This window comes from Epinephelus lanceolatus, chromosome 18 (assembly GCF_041903045.1).
Source record: "Epinephelus lanceolatus isolate andai-2023 chromosome 18, ASM4190304v1, whole genome shotgun sequence".
NCBI classification, from domain to species: domain Eukaryota; kingdom Metazoa; phylum Chordata; class Actinopteri; order Perciformes; family Serranidae; genus Epinephelus; species Epinephelus lanceolatus.
This window is the reverse complement of record NC_135751.1, coordinates 38,241,416-38,266,215: the sequence shown is the minus strand read 5'-3', so window position 1 is coordinate 38,266,215 and position 24,800 is coordinate 38,241,416. Positions and strand designations below refer to the sequence as shown.

Below are 24,800 nucleotides of genomic sequence, written 5' to 3'. Positions count from 1 at the left end.
GCATGTCGTCCAACATCATGAAATAACGTCATAGTATAGCATGTCGTCCAACATCATGAAATAACGTCATAGTATAGTATGTCGTTCAAAATCATGACAAAAAGTCATAGTATAGTATGTCGTTCAAAATTATGACAAAAAGTCATAGTATAGTATGTCGTTCAAAATTATGAAATAACGTCATAGTATAGCATGTCGTCCAACATCATGAAATAACGTCATAGTATACCATGTCGTCCAACATCATGAAATAACGTCATAGTATAGTATGTCGTTCAAAATCATGACAAAAAGTCATAGTATAGTATGTCGTTCAAAATTATGAAATAACGTCATAGTATAGCATGTCGTCCAACATCATGAAATAACGTCATAGTATACCATGTCGTCCAACATCATGAAATAACGTCATAGTATAGTATGTCGTTCAAAATCATGACAAAAAGTCATAGTATAGTATGTCGTTCAAAATTATGAAATAACGTCATAGTATAGCATGTCGTCCAACATCATGAAATAACGTCATAGTATAGCATGTCGTCCAACATCATGAAATAACGTCATAGTATAGCATGTCGTCCAAAATCATGACAAAAAGTCATAGTATAGTATGTCATTAAAAATTATGAAATAACGTCATAGTATAGCATATCGTCCAACATCATGAAATAACGTCATAGTATAGTATGTCGTTAAAAATTATGAAATAACGTCATAGTATACCATGTCGTCCAACATCATGAAATAACGTCATAGTATAGTATGTCGTTCAAAATCATGACAAAAAGTCATAGTATAGTATGTCGTTCAAAATTATGAAATAACGTCATAGTATAGCATGTCGTCCAACATCATGAAATAACGTCATAGTATAGCATGTCGTCCAACATCATGAAATAACGTCATAGTATAGTATGTCGTTCAAAATCATGACAAAAAGTCATAGTATAGTATGTCGTTCAAAATTATGACAAAAAGTCATAGTATAGTATATCGTTCAAAATTATGAAATAACGTCATAGTATAGCATGTCGTCCAACATCATGAAATAACGTCATAGTATACCATGTCGTCCAACATCATGAAATAACGTCATAGTATAGTATGTCGTTCAAAATCATGACAAAAAGTCATAGTATAGTATGTCGTTCAAAATTATGAAATAACGTCATAGTATAGCATGTCGTCCAACATCATGAAATAACGTCATAGTATACCATGTCGTCCAACATCATGAAATAACGTCATAGTATAGTATGTCGTTCAAAATCATGACAAAAAGTCATAGTATAGTATGTCGTTCAAAATTATGAAATAACGTCATAGTATAGCATGTCGTCCAACATCATGAAATAACGTCATAGTATAGCATGTCGTCCAACATCATGAAATAACGTCATAGTATAGCATGTCGTCCAAAATCATGACAAAAAGTCATAGTATAGTATGTCATTAAAAATTATGAAATAACGTCATAGTATAGCATATCGTCCAACATCATGAAATAACGTCATAGTATAGTATGTCGTTCAAAATAATGAAAAAAAGTCATAGTATAGCATGTCGTTGAAAATCATGAAAAAAGGCATAGTATACCATGTCGTTAAAAATCATGAAAAAAAGTCATAGTATAGCATGTCATCCGAAATCATGAAATAATGTCATAGTATAGTATGTCGTTCGAAATCATGAAAAAAGTGTCATAGTATAGTATGTCGTCCGAAATCATGAAATAACATCATAGTATAGCATGTCTTTCGAAATCATGATAAAAATGTCATAGTATAGTATGTCGTTCGAAATCATGAAAAAAATGTCATCGTATAGTATGTCGTCCGAAATCATGAAATAACGTCATAGTCTTGTATGTCGTTCGAAATCATGATGAAAATGTCATAGTATAGTATGTTGTTCAAAATCATGAAATAATGTCATAGTATAGTATGTCGTCCGAAATCATGAAATAACGTCATTGTATAGTATGTCCTCCGAAATCATGAAAAAAAAAGTGAAAATGTGATAAAAAAAAAATTTAAAAAAATCATATTATTTTGTTTTATTGGGCTACATAAAAAAAGAGGATGTTATCAGTAATATAAGGAATACAGTGTTATGTTTTTTCCAGAATGTCACACAACGTCTGATGACTCAAACTTTTGAAAGTCACAATGAGGAGAAAAATATATCAAACAGAGACTTTTTGGTCAGACATTTTAATGTCCATCCAAACATATTTCATTGCAGTGTCTGGATAGTTAACGACAGAAAATGTGGAGAAATTATGCATAATAAATCTTTTATTTGTACCTGCTAAATACCACATCCATACAAATTCAGTGGTTCTAAACTGGTCTTTCTTGTATGCAATCATGAACTCAGTGAACATATTGATTAAATATTCAAAGAACTCCAAAGCTACGAGGACTGAACTGAGGCAACCTTTGTGACATCCGTCCAGGACTGAAGGTGGTGCTTCCTTGTTTGTCTTCCTCCACTTCCGCTTGTAATCCCGGGCTTTGTGCTGCTGTGGATGTTTTTCGTGTGTCTTTTGTGTGTTCTGTGTAAATTGTATTGACATTGTCTCAAATAAATATAAATAAATAAATAAATAAATAAATAAATAAATTCGATCATATGTCAGTTCCGCTTCCGGCACGGCAGAGGGCGCCGCCGGAGCCGTGCCGTGACGTCATCACGAGACATTAAACATGGCCGACAGCGAGCGGTAGATGGCGAAAGTTAGCGAAAAGCTTCGGTAAAATCTGTGAACTTTTGAGTGTTTGCTGCGGGTATTAGGACTTTGTTGCGTACTTTGATTCTCTATTGTTTTATCTGGACACATTTCACACATGAATTGGAGGGTTGAGTCGTGTTTGTCCGCCCGTACAGGCCTCAGGAGACCGGACGTTAGCCCGCAGTGTTAGCCACGTTAGCAGTCGGACCAGATATTGTTTTTGTCCGGGGGATAGTGTTATGCGTTAGACGGCTGGCAGTGTAAAGACTCTGATTTCCTTTTTTATTTCAGTTTCCTTTGTTTTTTTAATCTGGATTGGACTGTGTAGCTGCACAGCTGGATTTACTCCGGAGCTTTTTGTATTAAACCACGGGTGGGGTCCAGCCTGTGTTGCAGCGTGTTGACGGTGTTGATTCATTTTGAGCCGCTGGACTGAACCTGTTTATAAACATTACACCCAGCAACATGGATCCAAAGCGCTCACACAGTAAACCACAGACAAGTGGCGGTGGTGGTGGCGGCAGCAGCAGCGACTCCAGCTGCGGCAGCCCCGCGTCCCCCTCCAGCAGCCCCGCACCGGCACCCAGCAAAGCCCCGGCACCGGCGGCACCCGGGGGCAACGTGTTCGCCAACGACGGCAGCTTCATGGAGATGTTCAAGAAGAAGATGGAGGAGGAGAAGAGGAAAAGGGAGTCGCAGCAAACAGGTGGAGAGGCGAGAGCCACCGAGCAAGGACAGACACCAGTGGAAAAGAAGCCCCCTCCAGTGACGAGCTTTGTAAGGGGTTTGGCAGTTGTAAGATGAGATAGCTATAGCTCAACACAGATTGAAGCACCATGCACTCATTGAGTCTTACTGCAGTTATTACATCCTGAAATAATGGCAAATATTTCAGTATTATTGCCTGTATTTCACACACATACCAGTGCTTGCAGTATTTTATGAACACATTGTGGTAATATTTGTAGACCAGTGAAGACTAGGGATGCTCCTCATTGATGATGATGGTTTCGCTGGTGGTGCGGCAAGTGACTAAATGTAGACCTTCTGCTCTGGTGTAGTCTCCTTCATTGACAGTCCATCTGCAAGAGCTCCTATAACGGTTTCAGTCTTCTATCCCCTAACCCAGGTGGGGAAGCGCAGAGGCGGTGTGTTCCTAAAGACCGGCGTGGTTGCGAAGAAGCAGAAAGACGACACGGAAGTAAGTGGCGTTTGTGTTGTGGTGTGGAGTGAGTTTGAATTGTGAACCCCTGACTCATCACCTTGTGCTTCCTCTCCTGCAGGTCGAGCCAGGCAAGAGCGATGCTTGGTCAAAGTATATGGCCGAGGTTAAAAAGTACAAAGCCCACCAGTGTGGCGACGACGATAAAACCAGACCTCTGGTCAAGTAGGTTCCGAGAGGCGAGCGAGAAACGACGTTGTTTTGAGGGGACAGCCATCTGGGAGAAGCTCCGGGAGGGCCGGCCAATCCTGACCTTCTCATACTGCCAGTTCAAGTCACCCTTCATTTAAAGTCTCTCACAAACTGCTCAGTTTGACAGGCCTTCTCCCCTCTCTTTTTGTATTGTTTCTGTCTTGCTTGTTATCTGTCGGACCCTGGTAATCTGATCTGATGTCAAGACGTGTTTCAGAGACTTGGGTGTTCATTATTGATCGTTATTCTTTGTAAATGTTTTCAGATTTGACATGTCTGGGTTGAGTTAGGGTTCATTAACAGTTGGATTTCTTTTAATAGCCAAATCCAGGTGTCAATTAAAAATACACTGCCCATTAATGTGTGGTGTTGTGACTCAGTTTTTTAAAATCCTGTTATAGACACAACCTCAAAGAGTAACTTCAGTGTCTCTCAACCTGGCCCTTTTTACCCATGTTTTTGTTTCTAAATGAGCGAAAGCGCCACAGCCAGCAGCCACAAAACAGGCTGCAGTGTAATCCCTGCAGGCAACAGAGCACTGTACGTCCACTAACAGGGTTTGGTTTTGCCACTGACGGGCTATGATTTTTATTCTAGGTGCCTGACAACATTATGGAAAGGATCCCTTTTTGTTTAATGAGAAACAGCCCTGAAATCGCCCACCAGACTCCATTTAAATAAACATTAATTTTACCATTGTGAATCACTCTTCATTCAAAGTCAACAGAAGCAAAATAAAACTCAAAAAACTGTCATGGTTCATCTTCCCACTGTTCCAACAATCACCAACTCTGGTTTGGTTGAAATAAACCCTTAATTCACCCAGTTACATGTGAAAACATGCTGCCTCTATACACACCTAAATTACTGTTAATTTAAATGGAGTCTGGTGGGTTTGGTGATGGTGATTTCGGGGCTGTTTCTGGTTAAACAAAAAGGATCTTACTCTTTCATAAAAAGGTCTTTCTTTGTAGGGATCCTTTGCATAATGTTCTCAAGACACTTAAAGTAACAACGCAGGATTACCACACATTTTCACGGACAAAATTTAAAAACTTTTCCATGACTTTAGAAGAACACACTTTTTTTCTTGCTCTACTTCCCTGACATTTTTCAAACATGCCAGATTCTCATAGTATTCAAACATAATTTCAGCTTGTGGGCAAACATGAACAGAGAGATGCAAGGAGGAAATGGAGAAACGTACACGATGGTGAACAAAACGTCACATTGATGCATATTAGAGCTATGTTCCATAGCGCCACAAAATAAATGTGCTGAAGGTTATCAATGAAAGATTGTTATAACAATTTCGTTTTTTTGATTATTATTTTGCCTGAAATGACAGGACAGTTGGCGGTGTGGGGATGGCACACAGCAGGGAGCAGTGGGTGCAAGGACACCACTCCTGCACATGGGGCGCCGGAGTACTGTAACAATTTCATGGCACTTAAAAAAAATGCCACAACTTTTCCAAACCTTTTTAATTATTTTTACTTTATCCATGACTTTTCAGAGGCCTTGAAAATGTGACTGAAATTTCTCAACTTTTTTTTAGGTTTTCTATGACTTGGGGAAGTCTAATGAGCCTTTCAGTGGCAAAAACTAACACTTTAAATGGACCAGTGGAATTGACGATGCTTAGTTTCTTGCAGGGGATTACATCGCAGCGGTCTCAACCAAAAAATTGTTCCCATTTCGCACATAGAAACAACAATTAGGGGAAATATTTGATTTTCCCTTAAGGACTTTCATGTTCAGAGCAAACCAACTGCATCAATCCCACTAGATTTTGACGCCAGACCCTTTTAAAGTATGTCAAACTACTCTGTTGTGAAGGGAAAAATTTTAATTAAAAGTAGGTTTGAGTTCTATACAGAAAGAAAATCATTCAAGTACAATGAAAAAGTGTACAGCTCTCATTGGAGAAAAAAAAGTTCATTCTATTTGCAGTTTACATTTCTTACAGGTATCAGTGATAATTACATTATGATAAAAACAGCACCAAATAGACACACTGACCATGCATCAGAGAGGGAGACATACAAAAGGCACACGTTCAGTCCCACCTACCATTCAAACCCTCAGTCACACACACACACACACACACACACACACACACATACATCCCATCACTCAGCTAAAAATCCCATTCACTCCTCCCTGTCCACAGTGATATAGGTCTATGTTGTAAACATTGACAAACTGTATTTGTCATTTCATTTAACAATTCTATGAAGAATAGTATTTAAAAGTTATCAAATAATTTTAAAAAAGTTATATTTAACTGTGGTATTCATGAAAAGTTGAGCCGATCTTCTCAGATCAATTATCTTAAAAGTGTGACCCCGTCCTCGTGTCAGACCCGAGTTACACGTGGTCTGTCGGTTTTTCACCCACGTTCCGTCCTGATTTGTCATTTCGTGAGACAGCGTCCCCTGGGCGTTGAAATCCAGCTGCATCATAGAGTCTTCCTCTTAGCGTCTCCGCCCTGGCTCTGAACATCTGGACAGGAATAATACAGCTCTTGAAATTTGAGTGGGAAGCAAATCGACAGACAAATAACAGATAAAATGACTACATAAAAAAGGCATGCTGCCATCAACAGACGAGCAGAGAACAGGACAGGACGACCCGAGACAGAACACCAGACACTTGAGAAGAAGAGAGGAGGGCAGGGCGGGGGAGGGAGAACATGGAGCAGGCGTTTGAGGGCGGAGGGAGGGTCAGATTTTACCTGAGAAAGCGAGCTGCAAGTGAGGAGGCAGAGCAACCTGAGACCCTGACTGGAGACTCTTATACAGATCTGAGGAGACAGGACAGGGGAACAAGAAACAAGGAGGGAGGGAAGGGGGCGGGAGATGAGGGAGGGACAGATACCAACAAAACAGGGAGGAAAGAGAAGGAAGGAAGGACAGAAGGGAGAGAGCAAGGTGGTACAGAAGGGGGGGGGGTGACAGCCAAACAGAGGAGAGGACAAAGATAGAAGAATGAAGCAGAGTGTGTGACAGGTTGAGGAAAGTAACCAATCCAGGATCGGCGTCAGTTTGGTAGGAGTGCAGAAAAAAACAGAAAAAGAGAAGTTTGGGGGAAATGAAGCAAACAAAATGGAATAATGTCAAACAGGAGAAAAATCACAAGCTTACATTTGACACACAATATGGTGATAAAACAAATGATGCTATAACATACGACACAAAACAAAGCCTACACAGGAACAGCAAAACACGACAGCAAGGCGATGCCTGCCTACTGTGTAAATATACATCTATATTTTAGGGATGCACCAATTTATCAGCTGACATTCGCCTTGTTGACTTCTGCTGCCTCTCTGCAAATAAGATGACATTCACCACAGGGCTGATTTCACACCTTGTTAAAATAAATCCAAACCGATATGACTGGACCATGTGTGACTTTAATTTGAAAGGACAGACACAGGAAGTGTCCACGCTCAGCAGTCAGACAGGAGTCAGGTTAATTTCCAGGGCTGGTACCTGCGGTTATTCCACAGGCTAGTTAATAACATGTAGGGCAGGAAATCCAAAGTGTGGGATCATTTTGAGAAGGTGAAGGACGAACCCAAGGTGATATGTAAACTCATCTTCATTGGTCGACTACAAACATGACGTATCATCTGAAACATGGAAGTAGCTACATGCCCATTAGCCCACAGCGTCATTAACAGGCGGCTCGCTCAGTGTGTGATGCGCACTTAAATACAGGCCTATATTAATAAATATAGGAGAATAAATAACAACAAAAACTATTATTTTAAACATCAATATCAGAATTTCACAGTTGGTGCATCCCTAGAATATTTCCCTTAAATCAAACTGCCAATAATAATCAATATTTAAATCTGAGCAGTATTCAGAGTGTCCATGTTTTTGCCCTGCGTGCGTCACTCACTCTGGGTCAGGGTGGAGAACGATGCATTGCTACTGGCTGCAGAGACATTGGCTGCTGCACTGGATCCTGCTGTACCCAGTGGAGGCAGGTTTAGCAGCGGGGGGAACTGGAAGGGCAGGGACACGGGCACCAGGCCCCCTAGCATCCCAAAGCCCAGGGGAAGAGATGAGGGTGAGCTGAGCAGACTGCTGCTACCTGCTGTGGAGACCTGAGCACAAACAGGAAGGTTAACAATACTATATACTACACTACTACAAGTTTAATACAAACTGCAAAATGTAGATACTGTGTCAGAAAACACATTTACAGTGTTTATAAGTTAAAACAAAATCAGAGAAGAACAGTATATAACACCCTTGTTTTAAAACCACAGCCCACACACAGTCTGATCAGTCTTCAAAACTCTTTCCCACATGTGTGATTACAGCTGGGTGATATACGGCCTATAATAACATCACAATATCTTTAGCCTATATCACCAAACACAACATATATCTCAATATTTCTAAAATCTTCTCTAAACTATTGTAAACTATTAAAATACTAAACAACTAAAGAAACAACTGTTAGAATAAAGTTAAATAAAATATTTTTAATAACTGTTAAAAGTTAAAGTATTTCTTAAAATAAAGTTTAAAACGTATTATAATTATAGTAGAGTTAAATAAAGTACTGTTAGAATAAAGTTAAATGAAGTACTGTTGCTGCTAACATTAAGTTTAATAAAAGTACTGTTAAGATAAAGTAAAGTAATTACATAAAGAACTGTTATACTACTACTTCCATAAAGATAAAAAAATAACTGTAATAATAAAGTTCAATACAGTACTGTAATAATGGAGTTAAATTGAGAATTGTTACTAAATAAAATCAAATAAAGTACTATTTTGATCAAGTTTAAGTAAGGTTATAATAAAGTTAAATAAAGTACTACTTCCATAAAGTTAAATTAGTAACTGTTAAAATAAAGTTAAATCAGGTACTGTTACAATAAAGGTACATCAGGTATTGTTGTGAAAAATTAAAGTGCTGCTAATGTTAAGTTTAATAAAAGTACTGTTAAAATAATTACCAAAAAAATGCTATACTACTACTTCCATAAAGATAAAAAAATAATAACTAATAATAAAGTTCAATACAGTACTGTAATAATTAAGTTAAATTGAGAATTGTTACTTAAAAAATCAAATAAAGTACTATTTTGATCAAGTTTAAGTAAGTTTATAATAAAGTTAAATAAAGTACTACTTCCATAAAATTAAATTAGTAACTGTTATAATAAAGTTAAATCAGGTACTGTTACAATAAAGGTACATCAGGTACTGGTAGAATAAAGTTAAATAAAGTACTGTTGTGAAAAATTAAAGTGCTGCTGACGTTAAGTTTAATAAAAGTACTGTTAAAATAAAGTTATATACTACTTCCATAAAGATAAAAAAAAAAATAACTGTAATAATTAAGTTAAATTGAGAATAAAATTAAAGTAGTATGTGAGTTATAAAAATTTTAAAAATACTCTTACAATAAAGTTCTGTTCTACATGTGACATATCATGTTTGAGACTCTTTTTTTCTTTTTGTGTCTATGAGAGAGCAAGAGAAGCAAAACGCTGAAGCGACTCTCGTCAGTAGCTAAAAAAAAAAATGAAGTGAAAAATTATACTCAGTGTTTATGATAGTCATTTTATACATCCTACGTGGAATAAGCCACAACACACTGAGTGTAATCACTATATCTACCTCTCTGTGTGACTTACAGTTCATCAAATCAAAGTAAAATATTTTCCAGCTCAGCAGAACTCAGATCTTTTGTAGTATTGATACCACAAAGTGAAACTACTGAGATATGTCAACATGCTTAATAACATCAATCTGAAGCACGCACACTACAGGTCACTAACGTGGACGTGCTGGTGGTACATACCTGTGGCAACTGAGAAGAGACGGACGATGATGGGACAGACGCGACTGGCTTGGCCCCCTGAGGTGTCCCGCCCCCCGGCCTCTGACGCTGGCCTGCGTTGGCAGAGGCTGTTGTGGGGGAGGCACTGGATCCTGAATGTTTGCTTATGGATATGGTGTTAATAAGGCTGGTGTTGGTGGTGCTGTTGTTGTTGTTGTTGTTGGGGGTCTTCTGGCTGCCTGGAGGAGTGTAGCTGCCTTGCCCCGGCTTCGTTGCTCCTCCTTGGGCACCTGAGAACGGCGGGCGGAACCCTGCTGGGTTTTTGGGAGGGTACTGGTGCAAGGGGGGGTTTGCCTGAGACCTGGAGATGGAGGGTGAGGCTGAGGTGGTCGTGGTCACAGCAGGGTTGAGGGTGCGTGGGGTGAGTTTGACAATGGGTGGGATGCTGCTGTGGGTGGACTTGGTGAGAGTGGCGTGCATAGGGGTGATGAAGTTCGACTGCGGCTGGGGCTGAACCCCAGAAAGAGTCTGAGAGAGGGAGGGGGAGGATTTACTCTGCGGCGTCAGGGTTAGGCGGGGCGTCTGGAAGGTTTTGGGGGTCAAGTGTGAGGAGGACGTGAGGGTGTGTGGCCGAGACTGAGGCGATGTGATGATGAGTGTGTCACCACTGGTGGCTTTATTATTGCTGCCTTTGAGGAGGCCTGAAGTGGGCGTGGACACCCCCGTCTTTGATCCTGGGGGCACGAGCGGAGACGCAGTGGGCGGTGGGCGCGGTTTAGGTGATGACGCTGAGGCAGGCATGTTGGCTTTAGCCACACCCACAGCCAAAGTCCTCTGAGTGTTTAACACTGAGTGTCTGTGCGCCTGCACCGTGCCCTTAACGACCCCCATCGCGTCCACCCTCACTGAGGTCAGAGGAGAGGACGTGATGGAGGACGGCCGAGACAGAGAGGTGGAGGAAGACGAAGAGGTAGAGATGTAGTGAGGTGCGTTGGAGCTGGGAGTGCTGACAGAGTTCTTTTTCTGCTGCTGGATGAGTGGCGAGGTGTGAAGAGGAGAGGGCTTGGTGACGGTCTTGGGTCCCTCAGGGGATGGGGGGCTGTCTCCGTGGGCCAGGCCCTTGGCTGCGTTGCCAAGGATTGCCAGGGCCTGGGAGATGGAGTCCAGAGAGGGAGCTGTCAGATCCCCGTCGAGGGAATCGAGACATATGGGCTCAGACGGTGACTGAGGTGGTCGCTTGGTAACCTGGGCTGCGGGGGAGGGCGTGGCTCCTGTTGAAGGCGTGGGCCGCTGAACCCACACGGCCTCCTGGAAGAACAGAAACAACATTTACAGGGGAACCCCATCAGGACAATTTTTTTTAAAAATAATGCCAAATATCCACTCCTGAATGAGTTCCCTCTGAACCGTAAGTCACTACAAGAGTCTGAGAAGTCCGGGGCTGTTCATAAAACATTCAGGACGCCACAGTTTATTCCACACAAGCTGCTCCTCTTTTTGGAACCACCACGGAGTCGGTAATAATTTCACTTGCTGTGAGACCATGACAGAGGCACATCTGTTCTAACAGACTGATTGTTGCCTCTTTGCTGAGCTACACCAGAGAATATTTGGTTAAAACAGATCTGTGACACTGTTTCTTCCCTCATTGTCCTCCACGACGTGATGTAATGTAGCCCACAGTGAGCACTGCTACGCACTCTGTTTTAAAAATAGCCTTTTAAATGCTACAGTGCTTGTCAACAACGAGTCATGTTGTAACAGGAGGCAATTTGGCCTTGTGTGCTCAGATTAATTTGGCATGCAGTGAACACACACATATCATCATTTTGTTTTAATGAAAACTCAAAACTGAAAATTGGCATTTGCTCCTGGTGTTCTTCACCACTGTTTTAGGGGAAGGAAACGAGAGTAAGAGGTGAACCAGCAGATCAAATTTATGCTGATGTGAATATTTGATGATATCTACTGTCTATCTAATGTCTGATATCACAGTATCGATATATTCCTCAGTCCTGGCCATGTCAAAAACTAACCCCTCTGAGATTGATATAAAAGTCTAACCTTTGGCTTGGCCTTGGGCGTAGGGACCATCTTTTTCTTTGCTCTGGAGTGAGAAAAACAACAACACACGTCACAACAAGCTCCACAGGCCAAGGTTAGTTCTGAAGATACTGGTTAAGTCACATGACTCACGTGTAGCCTGTGAGGTGACCATGAGCCATGACGCTCTCTTTGAACAGCATCCTGTAAACAGAAATAAACACACAGGAAATATCAACACAAGAAAGATTCACATAAAGGGAATTATTGTTGTATAAGTAATCTCAGCATGACGCACACACCTGGCCTGCATCCAGCCTTTAGGCCACAGAGGTTTGACCTCAGTCTCCATGAAGGCTTTGAGGTAGTCCTCTAGAGACAGAGAGTTCTTTCCCTCCAGCTCGTAGCAGTCCAGCTTCACCTGCACCAGGTTACACAGCAACAACCTGGACACACAATGCAAAGACTCCGTCAGACAAAAGGCAAACTAATTATGATCACGGCTTGAAACTTTCTGTAAGCTATATCCATTCACAATTCTCTCTCAAACCCATTCCCACCACTTCCACCAATCAGCTGAATGTGGGTGTTCCAAACTTTGCCACGATCTCTTTCAGCCACTTTAAATCTGTTCTCCTCTCTGCTCTTGTCAGCTGTCACTTTAGGCGAAATCATCCCACCCTCCTCCACCCCATTCACCTCCAGTCACCTTATCCAGAGCCCAGGACAAGCTCATCAAAAGCCCACTCCTTGTCACACCCAGATCCTCAGCTCCCTCTTCATCCCATCTCATCACCACCACCAGCATCTAGACTCCATAGAGGGGTTTCCCCAATCTACTTTAGCCCCTTTTACACTGCCAGATTTTCGGCGAACGTTGGGCCGTTTTGCCGGCAAGCTGCGAGCGTTTAGACACACAGAGCCGGATTGGCGAGTTGATCCAAGGTGCCCAATTTTCCGCCTCGTAGGGTAGACATATTGGCGGAACCCTTTTAGTTTAAACAGACCGAGGCGGCCTTCAGCAACAGGAGGGGCTGTTGATGACTTGTGGGAGGAGCTGTTGATGACACCGCACGTGCGACCCACTGGCGGTGGATAAACAGGAAACAGCTGATAGCAGGAATTAGCAGCTAGTAGCAAGAGGGAAACACAAACCTGACAGACACTGTAAAGATGAGCAACTGGGGAAACAAGGAATTGTGCGCCCTCCTTGTCCTCGCAAACGAAGAGGCCATTAACCGTCAGATGACGGGGACGGTGAAGAACGGGCCGACTTATGAGAGAATCGCCGAAGGACTGACCAGCCGCGGCTTCCCTCCCACATCACTGTTCACGTCCCCCATTGCCCCGAAAAAGGCACATTCTGTATAAACAAAAGTAGGCAGGCGGCATTTTGCTGCACTCCCTGATTTTGTTTTTATACTGCCAATGCTGAAAGAAGACTGATTGGGCTTTCCTGCAAATTTGCACAATTCCTGTTTAAAAAGGGCTACTGTCTTTACCACCCTCTTGGAATATATGGCATCACGATGGGGTCCAATTGCCAATTTCTTTTCTCTCAAAACAAGTCCCTCCTGACTGAATTAAAGTTACCCAAAGTTACCCAGTCTTGCCTTTCCAGCTAGCAGGAGCTCACTTTGAGACGTACTACAAAATTTGGCCAAATGAAAACAAAACAGAGCGTCACGCCTTGCTCTAAGAACACCGCAGTTACCTCCCTGAAATGGATGGCCCGTGAGGACAGTTTGCAGATGGCTTTACAGAATGGAGGATGAAGTCGTTGGAGGTTAAAACTACAAACGACGATCATTTTGGTGTATTGCCAGTCGATGGCAAGCTCACAACTATTAAAAATGTGCATCTTCCAGTTCAGCTGCAGGCTACTTGTAAGCTATGCTATGTCATCTTTGAAGTGTTGTTTTAGTTTTCTTTTGACTCGTGCAAGTAGGCGGGGGTGGGGAGCCAAAAAATAAAAAATAAAAAAATAAAGAAGAAGAATCATTGTTCCGGAGTCTTATAATGGTCCAAAAACCCTGCTGTTTATTCTGGCATCACATTCTTATGTAAACAAAAATGCATGTAAACAGAACAGGGAATATCGAGGTCACCAAACGATCGAGGTCATGTCCATGTATCTTACGATAAGTCATTACGTAATAATCGTGATAAGCCTTGGCACGAGCCGCACTCTAATTTACTGCCACTTGCATAACAAAGTCAAACTGACCTGAGTTTGTCGTCCCAGACAAACTTCTTTCGAGGGCCCATCACCCTCTTCCCTGGTTTCTCCTCGTCATCGTCCTCTGACCCGTTCTTCTCTCCCTCCTCAGACTGCTGCCTGTGAACACAGAGACAAGCATCATAAATCACAGCACCTCTCTAAATGATGTGGATAAAAATATGTTACAAAGCACACAGAGATGATGACTGATAAACTGCGAGCCACAGCTGACTCAAGACGCGTCCTTACTTTGCCACTTTAGCGATACAGTCCATGTTGTACCGAGCAATCTGCTCCGGCATCACACTGCACACTGCCAGCTTCAGCTTCAGCAGGGGCGTTCGGAGACGGTCATCCTGGGCGACGGGGATAAGCACAGTCAGAAATCACACACATATATTCAGTGCAGCTGAATGCTAAACATAGAATCAGAGAGCGGACACACAGCCAGCAGACACAGCAGTAACAGAAACAATGACGTAGCTTTCACACTGTTACATTTAGATGCACCTGCCAGCTCATAGACTCTCACTTCTGCGTATGTCCTGTGAAATACTGTGAAATATTTGTTCTCTTTGTGAGGCAACGTTTCAATCTACAAGATGTTCCTCAGGCCTTGTAGACTGAAACGTTGCCTTAAGCCCTGTTCGCTTGTAACATAGCAAACTAATATTACCAGGGGACCTCATGTGATTTGGAAATCAACCCCCGACATCTGTGTTTCCTGTGGCGCATTTTCATGCACACACACCCCACAGACACCACACAGCTCCACTAGCACTGATTTATGGTGTTACCGTCCTTATTTTTCTTCTCACGTGCGTTAAACAAACAGAAAGGATTCTGCCACACATTGTCATGTGATCTGTCTCATCATCTTTCGAGATGTCACTCTTCTGATGGATTTGAGCTTGGTTTTCCTGTGAACAGGTCAAGACAAGTTGTGTAGCAGCAACATGACAGAGTTTATGGTGATAATTGGAAAAAACTAACACCACAGGAGGAGTGTTGTGCGACCAGGAGAACCTGATCGATACGCTTTTCTTCCTGCAGTTGTTTCCTGTTTTCTGGTATTTAGGGATCAGATTTACTTTGTAGTTTGTGCTCTCCATGATTGTATTCCTCCAGATGTTTAATCTTTTCCTCCTCTCACCAATATGGTTTCCTTGTCTTCTTTTCTTCTGCCATTTTTTCACTATCTAACTATAATCCAACTTTGTGAGATGATGACAGGCGTCACAAGCACGAGTTCAAGCAGACAAACTATCTCCATGGAAACTTTTACCGCTGTAAAATCTCTTTCAACACACTAAATGACTTTTTCCTTAACTAAGGAAACCTTCTCAGGGATCTGTGCAACTGTGTGAGTCCCTCTGCTAAGAAGAAATTAAGCCTTTAGTGACATACTGAAGGAGAAGTCTTAAAGAGACAATAAGCGGAAATTCATCATTTCTAGATTGAAGGAATTAAAAAATCGGTATGTGAAGAACTAGAGGTGTAATTTCATCTGGAGTATAGCATGACCTCACACACCCTCTCTCTGTGTTGATCTCCAGCCCCTTGTTTACAAGCCGGTCCGGCTGCGCGTTCATGTACGTTCATGTGAATCGCCGCCTCCTCCCCCCTCTCGGAGCCCTTGGCCCCCCCTCCCTATAAAAGACTACAGCCAGTGAGCGATGGCAGCGCGTATTTTCGAAGCAAAATGGCGGAGAGCGGAACGAAACGTTCACCTGAAGACGACCAGGATCTGACATTACCTCTAAAGAAACAACGGTTGTTGGCAAAGAAGTTGTCGGATAAAGAAAGGGACAGAACTCGGATTAAAATTGGCCTTACATTTCCAAGGTGGAGAGCACTGCGAGAGCTAAAGGGGCTACAGTCTGACTCGAAGCTAGCTCTTCTTCTCCTGGACAGGTACAACATTAAGTCAAATGTCTGTTTTAATTAGTGTTACAGTAACGTTAAGCACATGTCGCTATGTCGATTCAATTAAATTTAATGTTACAATCATAGCATGGGTTAATGTCTGGAGCTTGAGTTATTAGCGGCTCGGTCCCAGCAATGGGTCAGGCGTTTCAGTTGTGTTAGGTGAGTAGCCCGGCAGTCCAGCTAACATTTGCAATTAGCATTGTAAAATGTAGCCAGGTGAAAACATCGCTCTCACTCACGGAGAAGAGTAGGAACGTTAGCGTTAGCTCCCAGTGTTAGCACTAGCCGGGATCCATTGATGGCTCTCACCGAGTTGGCTCCCACCAGCCACTGGAGTAACTCACAGCTATGGAGCGCTTCTACCAGCTCTTCTAGTCACTGAGCCTCGCCTCCATCTCAGCAAATACATTACATTTATTACAGGTACCATCATCACTGAAGTAGGCAGGGGAATAGCTAAACACAGCAGAGACCGAGAGTGAGTGAAAGACATCGCTAACTGCTAAACAAGTTTAGACGAGGCGAGTGGGGGGTGGAGAGCAGAGGTAGAGGGAGGTGTGGCTCATGACACACCTTGTTTTGGTCTACAGGCAGTGCACAACAGCGAACCTAGCGGTGAAACAATTTCGCTTATTGCCCCTTAAAGGTGTTTTGTGCAACTGGTTCCAGGTTTTTTTTTTTAAAAATCTGAATTGATGCAACGACGAGAGGTTCTTCAGCATACAATCATAAATGTACACAAAAAATATTGGTGCAGTAGTGTGCAAGATTAAGTGTAGACAGACAGATACACGACCAAATGCACTATCAACAAACTGAAAAGTTGCCCAAACAGTTCACTTTACTATGAATCCCTGTGACTTCTCGGCACTGAATTCTGCAGATGACTGTTTATAAAGCAACTGTCCTCGTGTCAGAACCTGTGGTTTGTAACATGTTCCAACTTGAGGTGGCAAAATGTTTTGTGATTGTGTCTGACATTAATATCAATTGCTCCCACTCACCTGTATGTTGAGGCTGAGCTTCTTAAGGCGTTTGAGCAGAGCTTCTTTATTGCAGGGCACGAAGGCCTCCAGGTGAGAATAGACGATTGAACGCACCTCTGGAAGCTGCTCTTGGACCTGCAACTCAATACTGACACACACACACACACACACACACACACACACACACACACACACACACAGGTAGGTGTCAGGGATTTACATCGATTTGTGTTTTGTTTTTATATCACTATGCAAACAATGGTAATCTGAATGGTACTCACTCCAGCAGGATGTTGTTCATGTCCAGTGTGAAGAATTTCTTCCTGCCTTCTGCGTCAAACAAACGGGACGCCTGCGACAAGGACAAAGATCATTTTTGTCTTTAAAAAAAAAAGATTATTTTTTCAGCCATTAAGCTCTTGAGACAGTTCACAACTGTTTGTGTTATTGTTTGCTAGTAAATATCATTTGTTCTTTTAACGCTGGGGTGTGTTGTTAATGTGCTAACTGGCTAACTAGCGTCTTGAATCCATCCTGATGGTCTTCCAGTTTCACTTTTTAATTACAGACTACTGCCGTGTGCTGATATGGAGAGCACAGAACATGCGAGCTAGTAGGGGTGTAACCATCCATCGATCTGCATCGATATATCAATTCAGTGATCAATGAGCTGGTATCATCAATGCAAAGTGAATACATCGATCCATATCGTCTTTAGGATCCGCTTTTATTTCGAAAGTCTGTGTCACCGTCAAACAGCAGCAGGCAGATGGTAAGAAGAGAAGGACGATGAGGATAACATTATTTACTCAGGAATAAATCAGCAGTGTGGAAACACTTTGGATTTCGAAGATAATACAGGTCAAGAGACAGAGCACGTGGCGTTATAGGATAAAACACGACGTAATGTCACCTGCCTGGCTGAGCATGTCACTCCTTTAACTTCTCACTACAGTAACATGAGCTGCTCAGTTTCAACAATGTCAGGCTGAAAAAACGTGCCTGCAGACTGAAATTCGACTGCGTTGTTCTGTCAGGAGACGCAGTGACTTTGTAATATCGGCAAAGTCTGTGATATTTTCAAGTGCAACTTTTTAGCCATGACACAAGCGATGAGAGGTGATGCAACAGTCAGCCTACGTTGCAGCTAGTTCTTTGATTTCGATTTTTTATGTGTGGGCCTTTAAAAAAAAAAAAAGAATATCTGTGGGTTTTGTAGATCAGGTTGACCAAATAATTTGAAAAGGTAATTTAATGCTCTTTTATCAGTATTTTACAGGCAAAACTACCAATCCAAAAAAAATCTACAGATCAGTCAATACTAAAAATAATTCTTTGTTGCAGTCCTAATCTATCAAATGTGATGCAGTGGAATAAAGAAGCCCGTACCGCTCTCAGGTCCTCGATGCGCTTTGTCAGTGGAGCAGGCAGTCCACTGGGAAGAGGGGGAGGAGCCACCACAGTCCCCTGTGACACTCTGCTACCACCTGCTTTATGTCCTGTCCCAAAGGATCCGTTCTCTCCCTGGAGAGGACTGGAGGGCTGAGGAGAGTCCAGCATCCCAAAGTCCAGGTCGCCCATCATGTCCTGCAGTATGTCGTTATTGGCTGAGCCCAGCAGTGACATCACAGCCGGGTCGGCAGCCAGGTCAGCCATGTTGCATTCGTTGCTCCCGGCAGCCTTGGGCTGGGTGTTGAGGAGTGCACTGTTGGCGTTGGGCACTTTGGCGGTGGGACGTGGCAGACCGGCGACAACCAGGTTCTTCTTGCGCATCTCCTCCTTCTCCCTGGTGAAGCGCCGCAGCATGTTGGCGAGGTGGATGGAATCCTTCATCAGCTTCTTCCTCTTCTTCTTTTCTGGACGATGAACATTCAGGGCTGAAACTCTGCCGGAACAAAGACACGATAAGGAGGAAACATTTAATGACTTGCACAGAGAAAATATATTGAGTTTAGGGAATTCATCTGTGGTGATTAAAGGGATAGTTTGGATCTTTAGAAGAGGGGTGGTGTGACCTACTAGTCAAAAGGAACTAAATGTTCCCTTCTAAAACACTGCACAACAATTTGCACATAAAGCTGCACTGCCACACAAACTTGTGAGAAGAAAAAATACTGTGTGCATTAAATTACTGGAGAAACATCAAGCCTGAGATGAAACACAGAAGAAAAAATAAAACCCTTACCCGGGCTTTGGTACTTTATTCTTTCTGGGCTTCTTGTCCTCCAGAATTCCACCATCTTGCTTTTTCCGACGTTTTTTAATCACCCGCTCCTCGCCATCTTTCATCTTCTACAAACAGGTGCAAACAATGATGTTTGATATCATGGTATAACAACAGGAAATGAACATATCTGACTATTTATTGTGTATAATCTATCGAAGCAAGGGCCTACCTTGAAGCGATTATCATCTGTGCCTACGTTTTCTCCCTCAGAGTCGGACGCTGCTCTGAACTGCAGAGTGCCTGTGTTGATGTAGAAGCCTCCATGTTTTGTGGTGAGAGATGCCGGCACCAGCTCGTCATACTGAGGCCAGGAGAGAGAAGTATAATTACTGTTAGTTTACTTCTGCTATTGTGGCTCGCCAGGCTTTTACCACTGCTTAGGAAAACAGCAAAAATTAGACTGTTGTTGTCCCAAACTTATTCCACGTTATACTTTACTGTACGCACTTTATACTTTGGTTTTGCTGTTAGTATACAAGAAAGTAATGATACAAGACATGTGCATTCGAACTGCAACTTAAGAAGACAAATGCTGTAATAACTGAGAGCAACAAATTTTTTCTAAAAGATTTAAAATTTCTATGTTTATTTTATTTAGAAAGGAACGATGCACATTAATTACATGATCACTTATCGTCAATGTTACTGTAACATTTAATTTAATTTCAGTTGGAGTGGCATTAAAATAGTCTTGAATCTAACACTGACTCAAGTTGTGGGAACCCTGCGATCTGGGGAAAGAAACACTTTATCCCTGCTGACAGTTTGAGCTAAAGCAGGAAGCCTCAGAACATCAGAGATCAGTGGCTCTCAAATAATGTGCTTTGATGCCAGTCCAGGTGTGCTGTTGGATTTTGTGATAACCACAAATTATAACTGCAATATTCAACTAGGCCTGTACAAAAAGTTATGAATTCATTTTTAATTGACTCTATCAGTATGCTGTGTTCACCCATTTTCTAATAAAGAGGCAAAATCTAGTTAAAAAGTCTAACTTAATTAAATTCAATGAAAAAAAAAAACTTCACTGGGGAACCTCTTTGTCACCATATTATAAATGTGTGATTTCAAAAGCTCTGATTGGCGGCCAGTGTGAGGGATGATAACATTTAAACAGAGAAAGCCGTGAATGAGACAATGGATCGCTTTATTGTACAGAGCAAATTACAACAAAGCACCAGCGAAGACGACCTACCACTGTAAGACAAGACAAGTAGACCGTGCCATGAAAGCTATCGGTCTTATTTTTCCTTATTTTTATGATCTTATGTCGTGATAAGAGTGATAACACATGTTATAGAAGATGTTGTGCACAGATATAAATACAGGTGTGCCTTGAGATTTTGGCTCGCCCTTTGGTGTGTCTTGGGCACAAAAAGTTTGAAAACCACTGTCACAGATTCTGCAAAACAAGTTAAACCTTTAAGGACTGTGGGGCAAAGTCTTTGGAAAATAGTTTTTCCAAAGGATAAAACTTTTTTAGGTGGAAAACAACATTTTTTTTGTTGTCACCTTGTTTGCTGGGAGTTCATTAGCCTATTTTGTTCTAGTTTTGTACTTTGGTAATCGTACATCATTGTTAGCTGTTGTCCAAAGGGCTCTAGTTAAGCTATCGTTAACTTCTGGAGTTTAGCTTCATTAACTTATCTGTAATGGCAGAGATAACAAAGGTTGGCAAACGTTATGCTGAATGATTCAGTGTAAATACTGTAGCACCAAACTAACAGAGAGACACTCTTGGTAAAGATGGTAAAAAGGCCGTTATCCTTTTCTCATATTCTGAGCCAAAAACCTTAACTTCAGTGGCACTTTAACTTGTTGTCTTTGATGGCGACGGCAACCAGATGCGGTTCACAAGCGTACACTGTGATCTGTAAATTTTGGCTTGTAATTTAAGCTTTTCATCGACCTTCTCAACAATAAAATGATGAATATATCCCTCCAATGCGTAGTTTAGGCCCTTTTGGTTACTTCTCAATGACATCTGATCGTTATGTCCCCAAAAATCATCAATTGCCTCCTGTGAAATGCCGTGTACTGTGACACCTGCCATAGCGCCGGTCACTGAATGTTGATAGTTTGTCCGAGTGAGTGGAGGGGGGCGTGGCTTATCCATAGGTCAATTACAGTGATCAAAATTATCAGTTATCAGTATTGTTAAAATGTACTGACAATGTCCAAAAAGCACTGATACACTGAAATAATTTCACCACGTTTTACACCCAAAACCACAAACAAAGGTGGCAGCACTTTTTGTTTGCAAAAACATTAAACTAATAACATATATTTTACTTTATGTAAACGTATGAAAACCACATCAAATGTGCATTAATGTTAAAGACAGCCTGTCTGTGAAATGTTTGCTCAAGTGTCTGTGTTGCTGTAGATAAGGACAGAGGCCAGCAGCATCACAGAGTTTGTCTGCTGCACACCCACCCTGTAAACAAGTAAACAGCACAACAAACGCAAACTGTGCTGCGCCTGCGTCTGGGAGACTGTGTTATCTTTGATTGATGCTGGACAGTATTTACCGTTACAGTCTTTCAAAGTGTGGTGGTCAAACATGGTTTTAATGATAACCAAAGTCTGAAACATGATATTAATTGTCTGGAATTTAACTGTAGTTTGTTGTGAAACAGGTTAACATCCCCTCCTTAGTGACCACTGATGAGTAACACAGAAAATAATGTGTGTGCTTGAGCAAAAAGGGAACTCACAGCCTCTGAGTTGTCTATGAAAGGGTCAGTCTCATCGTAGCCGTAGCCAATGTCGATGAGATCCTGCATCCTGTCCTTCTTCTTCTTCTTTGAGACGCCACCCTGCAAATGGAGGTAAAACACAAAGATAGTTAGACATTCTTCTGCCCGCACAACATCTTCACAGTTATGACTGTAACAATATATTCGTATATCTTCAAACTATAACACTCACATATTTGTTCTCAAATTTCTTGGCCAGCTCTTCCACCTCCCGTCTCTCCCGGTCGTCATCAGCAAACGGGTCGCTGGGGTCCAGAGGAGGAGCGAGTCCTTTAGGGACTGTTGAACCTGCATGCTTTACCTGAGGAGGACACAGACATCGGCAAAGGAATGAAATGGGAGCAAGAAGCTTTTGTGATCTGTTCTCACAGATGGATATGAACCTCATCAGTCAATCAGGCAATCTTCTTCTTTAAAGGGGAAATCCGTCAATTTTACACATGAAGATGTCAGTCAGACTTGACTCAATACCACTGTGTTTAAATAAATAAAAAAGGAATTAACAGCTGTATACTACTGACTCTGTATGGATGTGAAATGATTGCAGTCATCTTCGCAAACACCAGAAAACAGGGTTAGTAAACAGTAGACAGCAGCATGGAGGCCAGAGAAAATGTTATGGTAGTTACTTCTTTTTTTTTTTTTTATCTGTAGCTTTTTCAGTCTCTTTCAAACTCAGACTAAGTGCAGACTAATTTGTGACAATGTTCGAGCACTGCTTGGACCGTAATGAGCAAAATTTGTGGCTGAGATGACAAAGAAGTACAGAAGTCGAGTTGATAAATACTCGTGACTACTGTCATTTGTCCTGGATATGAAAGACGACTGTAACCTTTCAGGCAAAAGCCAGATATCAGTGAGAGTTAGTTGTGTATTTAAACTTGTGCAAACAGTTGGATGTCTTCTGTGGCTCTGCACACAGCTATTAAAAGTTTGAGAAAGCCTGCATCACAAAACAGGGGTGTGGAGTTTGGAGGATGTGTGCGCTGTGCCCAGCACTCGTAATTACGAGATTCGGACAACATCAAAGTTGTAATTACAACTTGTAAACTTTTCTGTAAACTCCAAGTTAGCGCTTCATAACACAAACGTTCCTGTAAATCAAGCACATAAAAACACCTACCAAACATCAACCAAAGGCTATTTAATTTAACGGATATAGTGTTATATTGTCAGCTGACTATTTTATAATTCAAGAGGAAAATTAATTGATTCACACTGGGATTTTTTTGGTACTTTGAATGTAAATATGGCATCAGAGTGTATAAAAAATGTCTTGAAATGTCCTGTGACGTGAATACTTCCTGGTTAATGCAAGACTGAATACCATCTATGGAAGAGACCCTCCAACCAGGATGGAAATCTCTTACGTCTGAGACGCAACTTACTCACACACTGGGATTTTTTGGGGTAATTCAAATGTAAATATGGCGTCAGAGTGCATAAAAATAGAGCTGTTTATCCGCTACATTAAGCCACTGTATTTATCACCTCACCCCTGACAGAGGTCCAGGCTGAGCCCTGTTCTGTCCTCAGTTCCTAGAAACTGGCCCCAGGGTCCTGTTATTTTGCAGACAAAGCCCCTGGTCAGAGCCAATTGTGTATCTCTGGTCTAACAGATAAGGAAGACACAGTGCTTTGAGGGTTTCAGGCAAAAATAATGGACTTACCGTCAAGATATCTACTTTCTGCAACTTATTAGTGTCTGGCAAGCTCCCTAATTCTATGGAAATGCAATTTAAAAATGGCTGGATTACTTCTTTTAGCATGCAACTCTTCTTCCTGGGTTAGTAAACCTGTCCAGACTAGCCCTGGGTCATATTATAATAATGTCAGTGTCTTATCAGCACCACTACTGCAGTGTGACACCTTTACACTCCTGCAGTGACACCACCAGGTTGACGTTAGGCCCCTCCTGCTCACATCATGGTGCCTTCAGTGTAACGTTACTCTCTTACCTGAGTAAGAGTTGAGTTGACCAGCTCGCCGTAGTTGAACTCAGAGGACCCCCGGTCATTGGGCTCGGACAGCGGGAGGTTGAGGCGGACTGTGGGCTTCGCCTCCCCGGTGTCCCCATCACCCCCCTTCGTGTTCCCAAACGGACCTCCGCAACCTCCTGACCCGACCACCGCCGCCGCACTTCCACCTCCATCTTTCCCAAAAGTGATATCGACGGCCTCATCTTCGCGGCGGCGCTTCTTGCTGGATTCCGGGGTCGTCTGCGGCGGCGACGTATTGAAGGAAGAGATGGTGACGAACGGCACTTTCCTCGGCTCGGCCATTTGACGCTCTCCGTCCGACGAGCGGGCACGCAAAACGGGCAGCGCCACGCTCCTGTGAGCCGCCGCTGGTTGGAAGGCTAAATCCGGAGATGGTCGACAAGTAGAGCTAGCTTAGCCGCTCTGCTAGCTAGCTTCCTCAGAATGAGTGCTGCAGGCAACACAATGACTTTTATCTCCTCTCCGCCCGTTTTAATCCATAAAGAATAATCCGTGTCGCGGCCCTCGTCACCTACGAGGGACTTAAACAGTGAGAAAAACCAGTTTTGAGTGGTTCCATGAAATTGGAGGTTAGCTACCGCAAGGAGGATTCTGTAGTAGCCATCTTGATCATTATTATCATTATTCAGGGGCTGGGCGTGCAAGTCAAAGAAACCGGAAGCAGCGGAGGAAA

General features: G+C 42.3%; 2 protein-coding genes across 3 annotated transcripts; one reads left to right on the top strand and one right to left on the bottom strand.

Annotated features, from left to right (window-relative positions):
- Window positions 1-2,694: 2,694 nt before the first annotated feature.
- On the top strand, window positions 2,695-4,508 carry trir (telomerase RNA component interacting RNase). Its single transcript, XM_033643987.2, has 3 exons — window positions 2,695-3,511; window positions 3,864-3,935; window positions 4,018-4,508. The coding sequence occupies exons 1-3, from the start codon at window positions 3,200-3,202 to the stop codon at window positions 4,123-4,125; spliced, it is 492 nt and encodes a 163-aa protein (XP_033499878.1). The 5' UTR covers window positions 2,695-3,199; the 3' UTR covers window positions 4,126-4,508.
- Window positions 4,509-5,982: 1,474 nt separating this feature from the next.
- On the bottom strand, window positions 5,983-24,548 carry LOC117268772 (ubinuclein-2). 2 transcript variants are annotated; one of them, XM_033645455.2, is made up of 17 exons: window positions 24,086-24,548; window positions 22,300-22,428; window positions 22,086-22,187; window positions 19,538-19,669; window positions 19,327-19,433; window positions 18,531-19,026; window positions 17,423-17,493; window positions 17,160-17,289; window positions 14,476-14,582; window positions 14,233-14,343; window positions 12,308-12,451; window positions 12,159-12,209; window positions 12,027-12,069; window positions 9,984-11,270; window positions 8,061-8,268; window positions 6,886-6,954; window positions 6,460-6,653 (listed from the first exon to the last, which is right to left on the bottom strand). In XM_033645455.2, the coding sequence occupies exons 1-17, from the start codon at window positions 24,407-24,409 to the stop codon at window positions 6,610-6,612; spliced, it is 3,555 nt and encodes a 1,184-aa protein (XP_033501346.1). In that variant the 5' UTR covers window positions 24,410-24,548; the 3' UTR covers window positions 6,460-6,609. The 2 variants fall into 2 exon arrangements, with proteins under 2 accessions (XP_033501347.1, XP_033501346.1); XM_033645456.2 differs by lacking the exon at window positions 6,886-6,954 and having other exon boundaries at window positions 5,983-6,653.
- Window positions 24,549-24,800: the final 252 nt, after the last annotated feature.

Coding starts and splice junctions, on each gene's coding strand:
- trir (XM_033643987.2), top strand. CDS start 3,200: ATGGATCCAAAGCGCTCACACAGTAAACCACAGACAAGTGGCGGTGGT. Junction 3,512..3,863: donor CCCCTCCAGTGACGAGCTTT/GTAAGGGGTTTG, acceptor CCCCTAACCCAG/GTGGGGAAGCGCAGAGGCGG. Junction 3,936..4,017: donor AGCAGAAAGACGACACGGAA/GTAAGTGGCGTT, acceptor CCTCTCCTGCAG/GTCGAGCCAGGCAAGAGCGA.
- LOC117268772 (XM_033645455.2), bottom strand. CDS start 24,409: ATGGCCGAGCCGAGGAAAGTGCCGTTCGTCACCATCTCTTCCTTCAAT. Junction 14,344..14,475: donor TGTATCGCTAAAGTGGCAAA/GTAAGGACGCGT, acceptor CTGTGTTCACAG/GCAGCAGTCTGAGGAGGGAG. Junction 8,269..9,983: donor TCTCTTCTCAGTTGCCACAG/GTATGTACCACC, acceptor GTTTGTGCTCAG/GTCTCCACAGCAGGTAGCAG.